This window comes from Styela clava, chromosome 7 (genome assembly GCF_964204865.1).
Source record: "Styela clava chromosome 7, kaStyClav1.hap1.2, whole genome shotgun sequence".
Taxonomy (NCBI): domain Eukaryota; kingdom Metazoa; phylum Chordata; class Ascidiacea; order Stolidobranchia; family Styelidae; genus Styela; species Styela clava.
The window spans coordinates 12,104,933-12,123,003 of record NC_135256.1 but is presented as its reverse complement, the minus strand read 5'-3'; the positions used below and the strand labels follow the sequence as shown (position 1 = coordinate 12,123,003).

The following is an 18,071-nucleotide window of genomic DNA, read 5'->3' as shown; positions in this document are numbered from 1 at the left end:
TTCACTCCAAACAAGCATCAACTGCCAGATAAGAAAAGAAGCTATGTCTAGTTTGGGAGGGCGAGAATCTTTTGGGTTTGGAACTTTCTACACAATTTATTACACCGTGAGTGAGATGCCGGTTATGTCAAGTTGTCACACGAGTCAAGTGTGCGTAACGTCTGTCACAAAACTCTACGACATTGTTTCAAATCATTAACGATTTTTTTAATATCAAATGTGCACAATATTTTGTACAAGACGCAAAAATTGCAATGTCAATATCACAATTAGGCTTGATATTATTATCAAATTAACGCCATAAGATACAAGATAGTTTGTTCAAAGTTTCCAGTGAAGCCCGACCATGCTTTAATACAAACCATCATTAATACGAGTTTGCCCGAGGGCAAAAACTTTCATCACCGTGTATATCAAGTTGGATTCACAGGAACAACCTGTTCGTAGAAATACATAACTCTCGAATTGGTCGAATATAATTGGCAGGTGCTCTAATTTCAATTAAAGGTTCCATAGATTAGTAAGGAAATATTGGGAACAGCACTTTAGTGTATGGCAGATTTTCAAATTAGAAAGCCAAGGTATCATTATAATTCAAGCGGTACCTCGAAAAATATATATTCCACTGACCTGGAATATATATATCAAATTCACCCAAACTTTCAGGTTTCACTTATGATCAGATAGCTATTGCCTTGTGAAGAATGAAATAACGGCACGAATTTTAGAAGATTTTGTAGGCAGGTATGGTAAAGGTAAAATTTGTAATGTTATCGAAACAAAATAGTTTAATATGACGAAACCAGGTCTAAATAGCAGAAACAATATTTTGGTTATAAATAAATACGAGAGCAACGAATCGCTTTATAGTTTTATAAAATAGGTCAAATCGCATAGGTTGAACTGTCACAGACAATGCCTCATTTCAGATAACTTTAAGATTTATGGAGTCCCAATGCGAGATAATTCTTGTATATTTGTTTTAATTTTTCTTAGTAGTAGGGTTAGGCCATAATTTTATTCCCATTTTCCTTATTTTAGTTCTATTACGAGTTCGGGGACTAGCCAAGTGACTCCCGTAGTATTTGTACCTGAAATTATGGCCTAACCCTCACCTGGTCCGCCATCTTGGTTCACATACTACGGGAATACCCAATTAGACACATAGAAAATCACATGTTATTGATTGGGTACAACATTTATTTACTTTACAAAGCAGAATAATAGAAGGGAGTTACGTTGAAACAGTTAGATTAATTTTGCAAAAGAACTTAAATATTGCAATTGCTTAATGTTGACAGCCTACTAATTAACTAATGAACAATTATCAAGGAAAAATCAAAAATTTTTATAAGACAATTTGTTACTTGGCGCAAGGTTCATGACTGAAAATAGAGACAGATTAAGCCGCAGGCGCGGTAGATGTATTCTATTTTTTGAAATATTTGCCATCTGCTTTATACTATTTTTAACTTACACTCACAAACCAACGGTAACAATACAAAATTCACAGTTCTGGATAGAGGATGGTCGAACTTTTATAGAGACACCAATATCAAACGCCAAAACAATTAAAGAAACATTACTTAGCTCTTCCTGGATTCACTTATTTCCTAGTGTGAGGCATATGGTCACACAAATAGATGAGAATGTGATTTCTCATATTACCAACGCAAAGCAGACAACAATTACTTTGAAAGGAGGAAATAAATTTGTTGTTGGAAATAAACTAACAGCAAAGATAGTAGCAAAAGATCAACTTGGAAGGCAAAAAAATTACGGCGGAGACTTTTTTATAGTCACTTTGCGACGTCGAGGATATCAAAACGATGTAATTACGTGCGATGTTTTTGATGAAATGATGGGCATCTACCACGTAAGCTGCCTTCTTCCATGGCCCGGAATAGCTTACTTGAATGCGGTCCTCGTTCACCCGAGCGAAAGTATTTTTCAAATGATTAAAAAATATTCATCGGAACATGAGTGGGGAGTGTTAATGAACACAACAATGCGGAATTCAAAAGATATTGATGAATATACTCCTTGCTCTGTTGGATTTCCCGAGAAAAGGTATACTGCATATGTTGTTTAGCCTTTAATTAGCATATCTGATAGGCTCAAACCAACATTATCACACAATTGCTTCTGCTTGCTTTTGTTTATTCGTGTAAAAAATCTACAAGACATAATCTCATTTCGTGTTGCACTTGTTATTAAACTGGAACTTGGTCTCATATATCCAGTCATACATTTACAGCTTCGTGGAAGTGATGAAAATCGTGTTTTTCTCTATGCTTAGGCTTACCATACGTCCCACTTTAGGCGGGACAGTCCCGCATTTTAGCGTCTTGTCCTGCTTTTTAGCGTCTTGTCCCGCCGTCCCGACAATTCAGCCAAAAGTCCCCTTTTTGCGTTCAGCCATCCAGCATAATACACGAACATGTTCTCGTTACTAAATTGGATCATCTAAATTTGGATCATTTGGATCGTTAGCGTCTATTCCTTTCTATTTTTCGACCTGAACCCGATATTTAGACGAAGAATATGCGCATGAACTTTCGATGACAATATGGTCAATGAAGACAGCCGGGTTGGCTTAAATGTCTATGCAGTAAAATCTGTAAAGTTACTGTAAAGTTACAGGAGGCGTCCCACTTTGGAGTCAAAAAAAATATGGTAACCCTAAGACTATGCTGTATGTGTCCATGCTGGCACACATTTCGTCTGTCTGCATTGAACGAGTCGGCGTCGCGTTTCCTATTTCGAAGTAAAGCCGCATGCACGTAATACTACACATTACACAATACACTGATAATTACAATATGTAAAGAGCTATATTCAATTTTTTTTGTTAATATTATCTTCCTTTTAGTCCATCGGAATTATGTGATTACTCAAATCCCAGTCACGGAGAGAAATGGACCTGTATTAAACCGGAATCTGGAGAATGTTCTTCAATAACGTGGCAAGAAAAAAAGACATTGGAGCAAATACAATTTTTCGACAAAACTTACTTCAAACGAGGTTTAAATCTTTATGCTAAAATTACTGGATCCGGGACAAACATATCCATTGCTGAATCTTCAGAAAAATTCAAATATTTGGACGAAAACCTTTATAAAACTAATGAAAATCCGTTCAAGTCGACAGGATGGTTCGATAACGGCCGTTGGATATCAACAGTGGTACCTGGTGAAGTATCCTACAGTGTGGAACGATTACAACAATGCACTACTAACAAGAATTTTTATTTTATCGGAGATTCTACTATTCGTCAATGGCATGAACATTTTGCAAAAACCCTCGGAATTAAGCAGTATGGTCCGGACAATAGTGTGGCATGGTCGCAACACAGAGACGGTAGTAGTGAGTCTATGAATACTTCTTTGCATTACCGATCGCATGGGTCACCTTTACATAATCCTGGCCCTGTCAGTTCACGACCTTATATCAGCGACTCGTTGGACTCTATCACAAACGCATGAGAAGGAACCTATGTTTTTATAACACTCGGGTTGCATTTCGAACTTTATGATGCCGATATTTTTGGGGATCGAATACGAATCATTAAGAGTGCCGTTAAGTCGTTGTTATTACGTTCGCATGGGGTGAAAATTTTTATCAAAGGACACAACCATCACGGTTATTCTAAGTTGTGTCCATCTGCTTGGTTGTCTTACAGATATGACGTAATGCTACGACATGAGTTTAAAGATATAGCAGACGTGACTTACTTATCTTTATGGGATTTGTCAATTGCAGCTGACAACCGTGTTCTTCATCCAGAAAGTAATTTACTAAAAACTCAAATAGCTTTATTTTTATCGTATATATGCTGAATAATATAGAAAAATTGTTCTCTTCTCGCAACTCGCCATTTCTAGAATATTTGTTAACACGCACGTGTGATAATATGTTTGTTATTTATTAATATATATTTTTTTGAAATCACTGAACGAACGACTTTTTCGCATCTTGTGTGAGTGACACCAGGGCTGTGGGATTCTAGTTTAGTCATATTAAAACGGTATTCAATCCCAAATCATTGTTGGTTGTCACAATTTTGACTGCTATTCCCAGATCGCAAAATTGTAACTTGATTATGGAAGTATAATATACTTTTCAATATTTGTATTTCTATGTGCCAATTTTTGGTCAATGCTGCCAGCATCATACGAGCAACTAATATATGTTCGAATATAAGATTTTGTTTATATAATGCAATAGATCCTCTTTAATAACAAAACGTGACAAATTTTTTAAAGCATATCGATTCCTAGCAATAGCTCGATTTTCGATAGCTGTAATACCCGCCTTGTTGCACAGTTGTTATAAGAGTGAGGCATATAGTGACTGACATGAGAGCAGTGTTGATGTACGACACGAATGTCGCACATCGGTACCGGTAGGGCTTCAGCTGGGTATGGAGTTTGCTGAAAAGAGTGGCGGAATAAAGTGGTCCCGTCCGTCACAAAAAGTGTTCAAATGAAAATGGGAAAGTTTGATCGGTTTAGCGTCACAAGATTCAAGAAATTCGAAAAAAAAGAATTAATTGCCACCTAGCGACTTCGTTCATCTTTTTATACTGAAAATTTCAATTCGAACGATCCATATAAGTACATTTCGTGTCCGATAACAATTTAGACACCTCTGTATTAAAACAATGAGATTCCTTTTCTATCCTAACCCAATAAAGCTTGTCTGCTTCAAAAAGTAAAACTTGATATCACATAAAATTTGACAGTTTATTGCAAAACTATACGACAAAATGCAAAATAATCCATCACATAATAAATGTTACGAAGCTTGAATACTCCTTGCCGGACAGAGCAACATCAAAGAGTAAATAGCAAACGGAAAGGCGCATAAAGAACAATTAAATAGAATACTGCATATTCCATTTTTTTTTCTTATGTCATCAAACCTCAACCAATATTGGAATGTTCGTTTATTAAGTCTGGTAACGATTCTTAATTGATAGAAAGGGGTGACTCTCTGGTGTATGTTGCATTCCAACCATAAAATTATATTACTTGATAATAAGTTATCGAAATGCTGACACATGCTTACAGTAGTGTTGAATCATTATCATATTCAACATGATTAAAAAAAAAGCTACATAGAATTTTTATTAGGAAAATTTGGACGCCATTGTTGAGATTGATAAGTAGAATATAAATTTCTATTAAAAGCATTGGTAGCGGGATAATGATTCACCATATTTTCTACGTATGGAAACCCTTGAGTTGGTGCAGAACCATAAAACATCGGTGTCGGGGGAGTATTGGTACACTTTCGATTCTTTTTCCATTTTGCTCGACGATTTTGGAACCAGACCTGAAACACAATTTGCATTTAATATATTTAATACCAATAAGAAAAATTGTTTGGTATAACATAATAAAGTTAATCAATAATTTTCATACTAGTTAAAAAGGCGCTATTCCAAAAACGTTATATAAATAATATAGCTTTTTGAAGCCCTTGAGTATATGTATAACGAAGCGTTAAGCGGTAAAACTGCTTTGAAAAAAGGTCAATCTTTTCAAGCTTTTGCTGATTATTCAATCACGGTAAAACTTGACACTAACTTTCCACAATAATCATTTACTGAGATTTTGTTGTGCAGCTCCTAATATTACTTATCGATTTATATCGGTAAGTATGTTGATAGGTATTTGTTTGTCTGTCTGTCTGTCTGTTAGATGCACGCGATATCTCACGAAATCGAGATTGAATCTGCTCCAGATTTTGCATGTGCATTCATATGTCGTACCAGAAGCCTATTGATTTTGGACGAATTATGTCGTATACTTAGCGAGTTATTAATTAATTAGTGATGGGACACAAGGTGTCACTATGGAGTAAGAGTGCTGTTTTGGGGATCCCCTAACTTTCGATCGATAAGTCTTCGGTCTCTGACCGATATTCTCGTTTCAAATATTACCGATGTTTTTATCGTAAGGTCAAATAATCAGAACACGGTGTCATTTTGAGCCAGGTAGCGTTTCTTGGAATAATCTCCAATTTTATTGTACTGACAGTTTATTGAAATTATTCTAATTTTCACGGATGATATTTAGTAAATAACCAATTTCGTTTTTAATAGAACTGTCAGCGCAAAACAGATTTTATATATACACTAGTATACCTTTACAAAAAAAAATTCTCATTTTTGATAAACCTATTAAACAAAATATTTTGTTCAACCATGTAAAATTAAGACTGTTCATACTATTTACTAGTGATACAAGTTAATTACCCACACAATCATTTTCTAACAAGATTAGTCATCAGACAAAATGCGGGATTCCAACCATCCGTCATTTTATTATGTAGTTCCCATAGATAATCCATGAAATGTCGATACTCTCATTCATATTAAAATACTATATCAAAATTATATTTAGATTTTGTTTTGAGTGTATTAGATTTATTTGATTTTACCCTCGTCAATGGGACAAAAGTGTATCGACTTCAGTGTAGCGACATATGGTTAAAATAAAACACTGGTGGCGACGTATGTTGCAAAAATATAATGGAAATTAAGTGATACGCGTGAAGTCTGTAGTGCGACAATGCGCCATTATCTAGTCATAAAAATAATTGAGGAAGGCATGAAATTTTAATTTGCTGAAATGTGTTTTCAGTTATCCCGACTGCCGGTCGATATAAAGGCTTAAAGCATTGATAGGCCGCCTTGGCAAATCGAACCTAAACACGCGCTAAAATCCATTCCCGACTTTCCCAGTCGGACAGTTTTGGTAAATAACAATGAAATCCAACCTTTTAAGAGGTGATAATTTTTGCGAATTTCCTAGCAAAATATTTCGATCACACGACAGTGTCGTGTATTCTTAATATATTTTATCGAAAATCTGGCGAAAATTTCATTTATCGCTATAACTATTGATAGGTTAATGCTATGGGACATCATATCCACGACTGCATTCGCTAAAAGCGCACTATTACGTCAAAATCGACGACATTTTTGAATAAAATTGTTATTTAAATAATTTTATCATCGAAAAATTCGAGATAAAATAATATTAAAAATATTGTGAGGCAACAAAGTGTTGGTGGTTTTTGTATTCGATCGTGATAATTTTATTAGTCATATTATACGTATACGCATTGTTTGTCACGTGTTTGTTACCTGTATTATCGAGTTGAGACTTGAAGTGCAAGCCTATATCACTAAATTTAATATTAAATTTTTTATATGTATGGCACGTAGGTGAAAAGACAATAAAAATATGACTAATAAAATTGTCACTGGCGATTGTGTTGTGTATTTACATCGGAAATCATTTTCATATCGGTATTGGGAAATAAATATTTTTTTTATGCATATAATCATTGTATTTGTCTGTGTTTACATCAATTTGTAGGATTTCGTATTTTTTTTCAATTAAACGCACGAAACATTGATATCATAGTACAATTTACAAGATCAAATTTTGTAACGCAGAAGGGAATAAAAATAAATAATACATTTTGTATTGTTAGTTTCTAATCACATTGATACCCATAGGCCTAAATAATTGCACTGAACTTACTTGAACTCTTGACTCTGAAAGTCCAATTCGTAGTGCAAGCTCTTCTCTCATGAAAATATCTGGATAATGGGTCTTGCTGAAACTTCTTTCTAAATCGTTAAGCTGCGAGGGGGCGAATCTTGTTCTATGGCGCTTTGTTTTTGCCTTTGAATCATTTTCTTGTAATTTCTTTTTACTATCTACGGAAGAATCTGCCTCCGCAGATGTCATCACATCGGATTTATCTTCAGTTTGCACTGAACTTTGGTTATTCGTTGACGATTCTTGTATTTTCTGAACCGAAACTTCTAATTTATTGAACTTTTTGTCATTCATATTTGGACTACGTTCAAGACTGGATGCAACACCGGTTACATCGAGAGATGAAGTTTCATTCTTGGAACTTTTAGCTTGATTATTTTCTGATTGAGCAGGCGATATAATTTTTGTATCAGTAGTAGCTAAACAGAAAAATTCCGGAGGATTTGAAAATGGAAAAGCTGGTTTCGACTTGTTTGTGCTTGTTGAATCGCGGGGAAAATAATTGGGGAACCCTTTCCATGTTCCAACACCAACTTCTGATTGAAATGCTTGTACTTGAGAAGCCACTAACGCTTGCGGATAGCTTCCTTGTAATAATTTATTTTCTTCGAAGTTGTTACAATCTCCTCTAAGATTTGATGCTGATGTATAATCAGAATTTTGGTACGAAAAACATTGCCGTGGAGTCATTCGCCAGTCTTGTTCGTCAAAATTTAAATCTGATTTACAAGTGTTAAAATTTTGGGGAAAGCTTTCTTCAACCGGATAACTATATCCTGATGGGTTCTGATACTCTCGATAGTTCAAATGTCCGACAGGAGTGGGTATTGGATTGGAGTACTCCGGGAGATGGGAAAGGCGCCTTGGTTCACTATTTTCTCCAACTTCGGTTGAGAATCGGCCACTGGAACTTGGTGAAATTGTTAATTGGGTTTCTATCTGCATCTCGCTCTTGTCCGGAGTCTGTTCTAATTCACAGTCTATACGGGGTAGAGATAATCTTCCAGGACTTACGTATGTCATTATCAAAGTTATATCTGTATCATAAAAAACAAATACATGATATTATCGGCCCACTGTTTACTTTTCTTTATGTCTCCTGTTCTCTATTATTCCAATAGTTTTGAAAATTAGGTAGTCGCATTACAATCTGGTGAGCGATCCAGGAAAAGTTTTATAAACTTTATGCAAAATGAAATTTGAAAAGTAAAATCGCTGTTTTTCCGTAGACTTTCTCGCTTCGTATATTATTATTTTTAGAACTTCTGTACCGTTGGCAAGAAGCACAAAACATTGAAAAAGAATCTAACAAAATTGCACTTTTACGTTTACTTTCTTGTCTCATACTACGTAAAAATCAGCAGGTATTGAATTTAATCTTACAAATCTAATATTGTCTCTTGCTGAAACTAATCAGTATGTATACATTTGAAAAAAATTCTGAAAGCGAAATTACACCATTCATTTCGCTTAGCATATAAACGAATGGTTGCAACAAATGTTGGCAATCGACACGTTCCTATCTCTATAATAGAAATCCTACACCAGCAATTGTCTGCACCTTACATCAACGAACAAATATTCGTAGGATCTTGTTCGAAAATGTCGTCACAATAAGCATTATGTGTTTTTTATATACATTTTTTCTTACATTTTTCTTTCTCTGCTTTACACCAAAGTTGCCTCACAAATCTAGGATAGCTGCTCGCGTTAACTCTCTTTTACACTTACTATATATTTTTTTGTTTATTTGTTTGTATGTTAGTGGACATCGGACAGATGAAAGCATTAGTTGATAATTATGTCAATAATACGACATGCAATAATCAACAAGTAATGAACGACGTCGTATGAATAAATATTTTAAAATTTACACATATTTTGAAAAGAGTGGCCAACGATAAATTTACTCTGAGATTGTCGAATTATGTGTGGCCATGTTAGTCGCAGAGATATATTTTGTCATCGTTTATTAACCCATTAACGGTTGGTTAGTTGAGTTTTACGTTCGAGTGACCATTCGGTTCTTGTCGCATATGCCGTTCAAAAATCAAACGACGCCATATTTAGTCCACATTGCAGCAAGACACAAATCTTTATATCGCACTAAAAACTAATTATCTTCCATTATTGGATTTTCAATTAAGTCAGTTCACCTTGTGTGATTTTATCATAAGCCAATTACGCGTTTGCTGTATGTCATTGTTGGTTTGTGAATCGCAGACGATTACGCATAAATTTTCTAATTATGATTATTGCTTGTAAATATTTAGTGAGCACACTTAGTTGTGGTAAATGTAAGAATTAAGGTTCGACTGGCTGGCAAACTTCATAACTCGGTGAAATATAATAACATTTTTAGTTGCCATGCAGAACACAAATTGTTATTATTCATCCAACGCTATAACTTACAAAATCAATTATTATGGTGAATTTGGAGCACAATTAAATATGGCTAAAACAATGAAACAATTTTAACCGCAACAAAGCAAACACCACATTTTTTCTGACTACATTAATCGCTTCGGTTGATATAAAAACCAAGAAAGACCACCGATGTCTAATATTTTTAATAGTAATTACATATATAATGTACCTAGAAACTTGTAATTGTAAAGGTCGTAATCTCCTGGTTGTAGGACACGGCCACACCAACTGATTGATGTTCTTTATAGGTGTTTTTGCATGGACTTGTCAACCTAATACAGAGAATAACAATCTCAGCTGAAACTCACTCGTTTTATACCAACTTATAACAACCTTTCTGCAAACTCTAGCTTCTTCAATATTCTTGCCTAATCTATACGTTAAGAGTCCTTTATCGGGTGCATAGTTAACAAATCTTGTTCGGATAGGGGGGCTGGCTTATCCTCAGACAACTGAAATTTACAAATGAACTTAGAACAGCCTGTGATTGGCTTGCGACAAGTATCGAAATCGCATGATTATAAACTTCGCAGATTTTGGTTACTGGTTACGGTGCCATATTTGAGCTAAAATTTTTGCGCGTTTGTTCGTTCGTCTGGAGAGAAATGCATATTAAACAAATTGCTTAATTATCATAAAGAGGTGCGCGAGCGCAGCAGGCGTCGTTCAGACACTTGATATGCGGCACACGCCAACAAACGTTTTCGGGCGACCGCGCACAGCGTGATAACTCTGTACATCCAACTTCAAGGCGCGCGACCGACGACATTGAGTGTGGCAGAGAACTGTAAGGTGAAACATGAGTTTGCGAGTTAGATAGAGATGAGAAGTTGCGATATTCTAAGTACAAATTTGTATAAGGTGGTAAATTAATTTACTGCGCGCCGTTTGATTGCAAACAACGAGAAATATACCTACAAACGATAACAATGTTTTAGCAGTAAGCTGCCTTATTCTCCCGGAAACCCACTATTGAGTATTTTGTCAAGAAAAAATTATTGTCAATATGATTTGACCCTGTTTTGTCTTTGCTTTTATACATATATACCTATAAAATGCTTAAAGCAAGGCATGGTAAGAGGGGAAAAATATATATATATATATATATATATAAATATCCTATGCAGCGGTTAATCGAGAAAATACTCTTTCGTTCCGAATTGTAAGAAACTCTGAGCGCAACGCTGCTCTGACCAAAAGTTGCAATTTGCGGTATAATTCGTCGATCGGCATCGCGAACAAAATGGCGATATGTGATCTGAAGTAAAGTTAAACGATTCCTCCTATCGGGATCTATAAGCATTTTTCGTTCCACTGGAGAACAGTATACTGTATACCCAAATACATAAATTATAACTAATATAATTCATTTTTAACAATAATACTTCAAAGTTAATAAAAAGGTTACGGAGTAAGAAGGTTACTTTACTCTGAATAATATCCAATGGAAAGTTTATCAGTATCAGTAGTTTATTTTTACACATGCCGAAAATACACATTATACGAATAGGATTAAGTAAAAAAAGAAAAAAATGCATTTTAGTGTGAAGGAAGACGCGATAAACCAGTAATGGTTATCGAGCAGCGTCACCTACAAGGAAGTCTAACATCAAATTTTATAAAGGAATAAAAAGACGAACATTAAATACTAAGAGAATACGGAAATAGAATATATTCAGGCGACCTGAATATCCGAGTCGCGTTCATAACGAAGGAAGCAAGCGACTCCAGTCACAACAGGCGGGGTAACCATGTCAACCGCGTTTTATTAGATATCAGAGTGATAAACCATAGCATTATGAGGTAACTATGGATAAACGGGCTAAGAAACCTCGCTTGTCAGCTGCAGTAAGGGCCATTGTTTTGGGGGTAGTACCTCATTCGGAAGACATTAATAACAAACAATATTATTGGAATTAGGTTCCGAAAGGGGTTTTTAAATCTATACGGTACCGTACCGGTACTCATGGAATTCTACAGGGGCCTGATGACTGGGTGCTGGTGGCAAATTCATACATGAACAGAAAAAGAGATCAACTTAAAAAGGTAAACAAAATTCTGGTAAATACTAGATTATCGTTGAACCAAACATAAGTTAGATCTAGCAGAAATCCACAAACAGACTGCACAGATATTATTAAAATAGGCTACTGAAGGCCATTACAATGCAATGCAATTATTGCATATATGCGCGTAGGTACTGTGTCAAAATGTATCAAAGACCTTCAAAATTTTGATTATCATAATATATTTGCATTGTAGTGATAATCACTATGTGGCTACCAATTCAAACTACACAGTGCTTTGTGGTGTGTTGCGGGGTAAGCATAGAAATATCGTTAAAGAGGCAGTGGTGAAAGTCTTTGAAATACGACATCAAAATAAATAATAATAATTGCTTGAAAGGCTATGCTCTAAGAAAAGAGTTTTAGCGTTTCTAAAAATACGTTTTTTTAGAAACGTCACTTTTTAGTGGCGCAGACATTGAAGAGAAGTCGCACATTTTTTAAATTAATATATCTTTTTCAGAGGGTGCGTCGTCTTTTTGAGATAACATATACATTTTAGAAAAAGCATAGAACTTTGCAGAAGAGGCGTAGCATACTACAAAATATAGAAATTTTAGAAACATTTTGTTTCAGAAGAGTAGGACTTCTTCAGGACATAAGACAGTGGTGCCCAACCGTTTTTAACACGTTCCTCTCTTAGCCCATTTTAGGCTCTTAATTCCTCCTCCACTACTCATAAAAACTCTATGTGCATGTATATAATCGGAACAACTGCTTGCGATAAATGTAACTTGCACTCTGGGCTTTGTACATTTTATACGTTATTAATGTATTCATATAAATGCATTACAATGATACTAAATAAGTAAAAATATTACTAACACTATACGCAAATAAAAAGTACCCCACCCCCCACCCGAAAACATTCAAATTCCTCCCCTGGGAGGGATTATTCCTTGACTGGAAACGATGACCTAAGGTAGTGGAACCCAATTTTTTTTCAAGCTACCCAAATTTTATAAAAAATCAATTTCGCAAAATCTCCCGACAAATAGTTCATGCTAAAACGGCATGTAGTGTTTCTATGACCGCAAAATTAAATTACTAATAACAAAATAAAAAATTATTTTTACATAACGTTTATTTCAACATTATTATTTGTTCATCATCTGCGACTTTTTGAAACCCTGGCATAGATACTTGCAAGTTTTTACGTTGTGATGCTTCTCACATATACAATTGAACAACACTTCAACACCAGATACAGAAAATATAATACCATTTACTAGAAAATGAAATCAACTTTTAGGTTTTCGTTCAAGAAACAAGCGACCCAAAAGAATTTTCAGGCGACCCAGTTTTGAGTCGCCGAGATCCATAGGTTGGGAAACACTGACCTAAGGCATAGCCCAATAAAAAGGGGCATTAAATAGTGGACTGGTCGGAACTATAAACTGTAATTTGTTTATATATTTATTATTTACATATATCTTTTCATGTGGCCCTGCAGAATAAACCTCTGGTTTTCAACCGTTTTAGTGTCATGGACCCTTCCTGCAAATTTCTTGCGAAGTTGTGGGCTCCCTCAATGAAGCAATAAACGTAGGTATGAACCAGTAGTGTAAACGAGAAAAGCGACACTGTTGGGGAGATTCGAGAATTGACTTCGGTCATGCAGACAAAATAACACGAGACGAACTCGAATAACCGCCTCGAGAAATTTGGCTGGAGACTCGAAGATAAATTTAGGCCAGTTTTAAAAATGGAAATAATATCATGTTAAATACAATTTACCAAGTCGAGTAATGAACGTTGTATTGGAAAATCGAAAATTTGCTAGTCTCTAAACTTAGGCCGTCGTGGTGATGCGATGTTGTCAATAGGTCTCGTTTGATTTCAAAATGAACGTTGAATTCACTCGAACTGGGAGTGTCAATGTAACTAATATCACTGATGAAACAAACTGAAAAAACTATGAAACTCAATTTCAACATATGGATTATGAATTCAATGGAATATGGACTTATTTTAAATTTATTCATTTTTTGCATATTTATTAAAATCACTCATTGGGTGAGCCAATCAAAAAAAAAATATATTTATCTATTTCATCGTTGTTTATAAAATATACCGTAGCTCGGACCCGACTCGCAGCTTACAATTTGCTGGGACCTGAATGACCTGCCTGCCCTTGACTCGGTTGCCTATCTATGGATGTGTAATTCATACCTTGTCTATGAATTTATTTGCATGGATGAGATTGGAACTGTGAACCTTGCTGAATCTCTCTAAAATGTCCAATCTCATATTTAAAAACCTGTGGAAGGTCATTCCTAACCATGCAACGGTTTCACGTTACCTTGGTTAGTTAGGTGATGATTTATCAAAGAAAATTTCAATAATTTCAGACTTCATCAACAGACTTTAGTTCGGCCTTTCGTGTAAGAATAATTCATTGAATGAATTGAGGAAAGTACAATAATAATTATCGAATCAATTATTAACTGCTACTTTGTATATTACGTCATGGTTCGCCATATGAATAAGTCGTTTTATCAGGTTTTCCCTTTCGCGGGATAAATATGCAAGTCCGATCCTACTGCTTGATACGCACGCAATCTTCAGTAAAAGTGTGACTGGTTCCTCTATCACGAACCCAACCCATATAACAGTGCATGGAGTGTGACTGGAAATTATGTAGGCGAAGATGTTGGAGAACACCCCAAACATGATATAAATATATTTATTGAATCCTCAGTAATAATGATTTTCGATTTATGTAGTCAATAATGAAATTAAACAACACGGATGATGATTGATGATAACATTATGTGATTGCCTTCAGTTTTTTTCAGACCACTCTGACCATCCACCGGGATAATGCTTGGACCTGCAATAACAAAGTTGCTTCAGTTAGAAACTTTTATGTGAAGTATAAAACAGACTGAGCTACTGGATAATAGGATAGGATTTACATATTTATGACGGCTTGATCATAATGGCGAATCAAGGCCTCTCGTCCGGTTACCAGTCCATTTCAGGGAAAGGATTAGTTAGCCAGTTATTTGTTTCAGATGCATGGACTCAATAATATAGATAAGAACATCATTGCCTTTTTGTTAATACAAATTTTTAAGCATCAAAGATAGAAAAATAAATAGTGTCAATGCTAAAACAAGATGAATGAAAATAATTGAAGTCCCTAGCTCCTCATCAACCTCCAGAGAATTCAATTACTGTAACTTATAGCAATTAGTAGTTTATTTTTCACCATACTGAAAATAGGCACAGACATGAAAATTACAGCTTATAAGATGGGTAGCAATAACAAATCATAATATATCACCTTTGTGAAGTATGCTTGACCGATAGAAATTCCATTCTAGACTATATATTATATAAAGCTAATAATAAAATCTGCCTTACTTAGTATATCCAGCATTTTGTGCAAGTCTTAATGCGGTAGTGCTTCTTCCTCCAAGTTTACAATGAAATACGATATCAGATGCATCTTTAGGTGGTTTATCAATGCCATATGTATCTTTGAAATCTTTATCAGACAATTGCAATGCTTCCTCTGTACAAACATAATTATGCATGATCATTCTCGCAATTAATTCAACCTAGCTTTGTACTTGCAGTAATATGATGACTAGTGCCACAAAAAGTGTACACCAGGACTTAGCTTGGACACTTGGACTTCCAAGGCTATCACCTCCCAAGGGTTTGATAAGTTGGGTAGGCAAAGCTGAACAGGAAGCATTTTGTTTCTCCGAAATAAAAAAATTACGTACTTAGATGGCAGTAGTAGTTTGTACAAAATAAAGCCTTGTTCACAATGCGAGGCATTACAAAATTATCAGTTTTCAAATATTTTAGTATAAATATAGGAAAAAATTGAATCTATGTGAAATTAGAGAATTACACTACGCCAATGAAATCTTCCAACGAATATCTCTCCGTGATGAGAACACTTATTCATCTGTGTTGCGAAACTAGGTTAACTCAGATTTTAGGCAGATAAAAAAATGATACAATTTCAGAACCGAATCAACTATGAAGTTAAATGAGATCTATAATTCTTTATCAAATTTCAACATTGATACCACTCAGAGAAAAGTCGCTCGAGACAACCGCTTTGCATTCAAATATCTTAAGGCCTGGTATTGATATTTATGTTTGCATACTGTGTCAGAAACTTCCTTTTTAAACCTACTTAATATGAACCACCTAATCTATGGTGTATCGTACGTAATAAACTGGGCATGCAATATTGATTCAAAAAACTCCAGCAATAAACAAGTGGTTGCTTGCTTAAAGCCTTACTTTGAGTGAAGATCTAAACATTCAAAGTAACTTTTACCGAACTCTTGAACAGGAATGTTCACATATCTCTTTGCTTTCATTCTGCCATCAGCAACCTCATCCGGCCTTCTCACATCAATAACAAGAAATTTATCGTTTTCGACTCCATATTTTAACTCATCATAAGTGACACAGTAGTCAGGTCTGTTAGAAAACATGTTAATGTAAAAAATCAATTTGAAGTATTTTTACTTTATATTAGATAGTGCTAGATAAAAATGATTTCTTCTATTCACCGTAGTATATTACGAACAAATGCATTTTACAAAACGCTTTTGATATAGTATAAAATATGCACAAGTTTTACTGGTTAGTCTTTTAATTAAATTTTATTTGAATTATTCTGATTTTGAGTAATTATTATGAATGGCTGTGTAAATGAATATTTCTACCTAAAAATAAAAACATATTCTAATTGAAATATATAATTGATTAATCATTATAAGTATTTTTGATATGCCCATTTATCACGAATATTACATTGATAATAACTTTACCCCGAGTTCGCTTTGTCAGAGTTCATTACTGTTACAAATTCAAGGCATAAGAAATAAAAAGAACGGGATCAAACACAAACCTCAGTTCTCTTTCATCATGAGCCAACTTCATATCAGTCGTATGTAATAACCGTACATATTTTAGCTGGCATTTCAAAGATGAATTCCTATTTGCATTTGCTGTTCTTGAGTTTGTTGATAAGATGACTCTGTCAAACAAATTAACTAATGAGTGCCACTATTCAGCCATACTCAAAGGATTCTGAGACAATGAGCAATTATAGATCATAGTGAAATTTTTATATATTTCCATATGCCATGATAAAAATACTTTAATAATGATTGGTTCAATTTTTGCAATGCTGACATTACTGAATTTTATTCCACTGCTCAATTTAATGGTAAGTTTTCTACTTGTTAGGTAGAAAACAAGGAATAGAACATTTATTGCACTTTCAATGACTAGGCATACGCTTTAGAACTCAAAATGTTTCAGCATTAGCAAAGGTATATCTGTACCACATATTAGTAAATCCTATATTAATATTTTTGCAACATCACATAAATACATGTGAACATCACTAATGTGATCAATTCTAAATCTAAGGAAAATTTCAGACATGGAACCAACTGCCAACAATAACTTTCAATGACTATACCGGTACGCTTTAGAACTTAAGAAGTTTCAGCAATAGCAAAGCTATATCTGTACCTTATATTAGTAAATCATATATTAATATTTTTGCAACATGACATAAATACATGTGTACATCACTAATATGATCAATTCTAAATGGAAGGAAAATTTCAGACATGGAACCAACTGCCAATAATAATACAGTAATACGGTGTGTCACCGTGAAAGCGAGATTTAAAATTATTTAAAATTTAAAGATTTGAAAAAGTTTTACCTACCTACTACAACTTGGAGATGAACTCGTTAAGTGAGATCTGAGGTTTGGCCGAAACACCCTACGACAAAGCCTCACTGAAGACGACATTTGCATCATAATGTGTATCGGTATTCAGCTCCAGGATCATAAAGAGAAAACCTGTACGCAGTACAAACTATAGTGACGTATTAATGGGCATTCAAGCATGGTTATACAATATGATTGACGTGCTTACTGACTGGAACAGATTGATTATTTCATCATAATCTCTTTTGTCATCTGTTATTCAGGGAGTTACCC

General features: G+C 34.7%; 3 protein-coding genes across 3 annotated transcripts; 1 reads left to right on the top strand and 2 right to left on the bottom strand.

Annotated features, from left to right (window-relative positions):
• Positions 1-548: 548 nt before the first annotated feature.
• LOC120329004 (NXPE family member 3-like) lies at positions 549-3,827 on the top strand. The gene is made up of 2 exons (XM_039395607.2): positions 549-2,070; positions 2,873-3,827. The coding sequence occupies exons 1-2, from the start codon at positions 1,382-1,384 to the stop codon at positions 3,483-3,485; spliced, it is 1,302 nt and encodes a 433-aa protein (XP_039251541.2). The 5' UTR covers positions 549-1,381; the 3' UTR covers positions 3,486-3,827.
• An 899-nt stretch (positions 3,828-4,726) lies between these two features.
• On the bottom strand, positions 4,727-8,612 carry LOC120329010 (uncharacterized). Its single transcript, XM_039395612.2, has 2 exons — positions 7,560-8,612; positions 4,727-5,337 (listed from the first exon to the last, which is right to left on the bottom strand). Exons 1-2 carry the CDS (start codon positions 8,601-8,603, stop codon positions 5,116-5,118), a joined length of 1,266 nt encoding a protein of 421 aa, XP_039251546.2. The 5' UTR covers positions 8,604-8,612; the 3' UTR covers positions 4,727-5,115.
• A 6,131-nt stretch (positions 8,613-14,743) lies between these two features.
• Positions 14,744-18,024, bottom strand: LOC120329019 (thiosulfate:glutathione sulfurtransferase-like). The gene is made up of 5 exons (XM_039395622.2): positions 17,794-18,024; positions 16,959-17,087; positions 16,380-16,525; positions 15,443-15,593; positions 14,744-14,906 (listed from the first exon to the last, which is right to left on the bottom strand). The coding sequence occupies exons 1-5, from the start codon at positions 17,886-17,888 to the stop codon at positions 14,858-14,860; spliced, it is 570 nt and encodes a 189-aa protein (XP_039251556.2). The 5' UTR covers positions 17,889-18,024; the 3' UTR covers positions 14,744-14,857.
• Positions 18,025-18,071: the final 47 nt, after the last annotated feature.

Excerpts from the sequence above, each read along its gene's own strand:
- LOC120329010 (XM_039395612.2), bottom strand. The coding sequence starts at position 8,603 with ATGACATACGTAAGTCCTGGAAGATTATCTCTACCCCGTATAGACTGT. Across the intron at positions 5,338-7,559 it reads TTTCAGAGTCAAGAGTTCAA|GTCTGGTTCCAAAATCGTCG; the intron begins GTAAGTTCAGTG and ends ATTGTGTTTCAG.
- LOC120329004 (XM_039395607.2), top strand. The coding sequence starts at position 1,382 with ATGACTGAAAATAGAGACAGATTAAGCCGCAGGCGCGGTAGATGTATT. Across the intron at positions 2,071-2,872 it reads GTTGGATTTCCCGAGAAAAG|TCCATCGGAATTATGTGATT; the intron begins GTATACTGCATA and ends TCTTCCTTTTAG.
- LOC120329019 (XM_039395622.2), bottom strand. The coding sequence starts at position 17,888 with ATGATGCAAATGTCGTCTTCAGTGAGGCTTTGTCGTAGGGTGTTTCGG. Across the intron at positions 17,088-17,793 it reads TCATCTCCAAGTTGTAGTAG|AGTCATCTTATCAACAAACT; the intron begins GTAGGTAAAACT and ends TTTGTTTGACAG. Across the intron at positions 16,526-16,958 it reads CATGATGAAAGAGAACTGAG|ACCTGACTACTGTGTCACTT; the intron begins GTTTGTGTTTGA and ends GTTTTCTAACAG.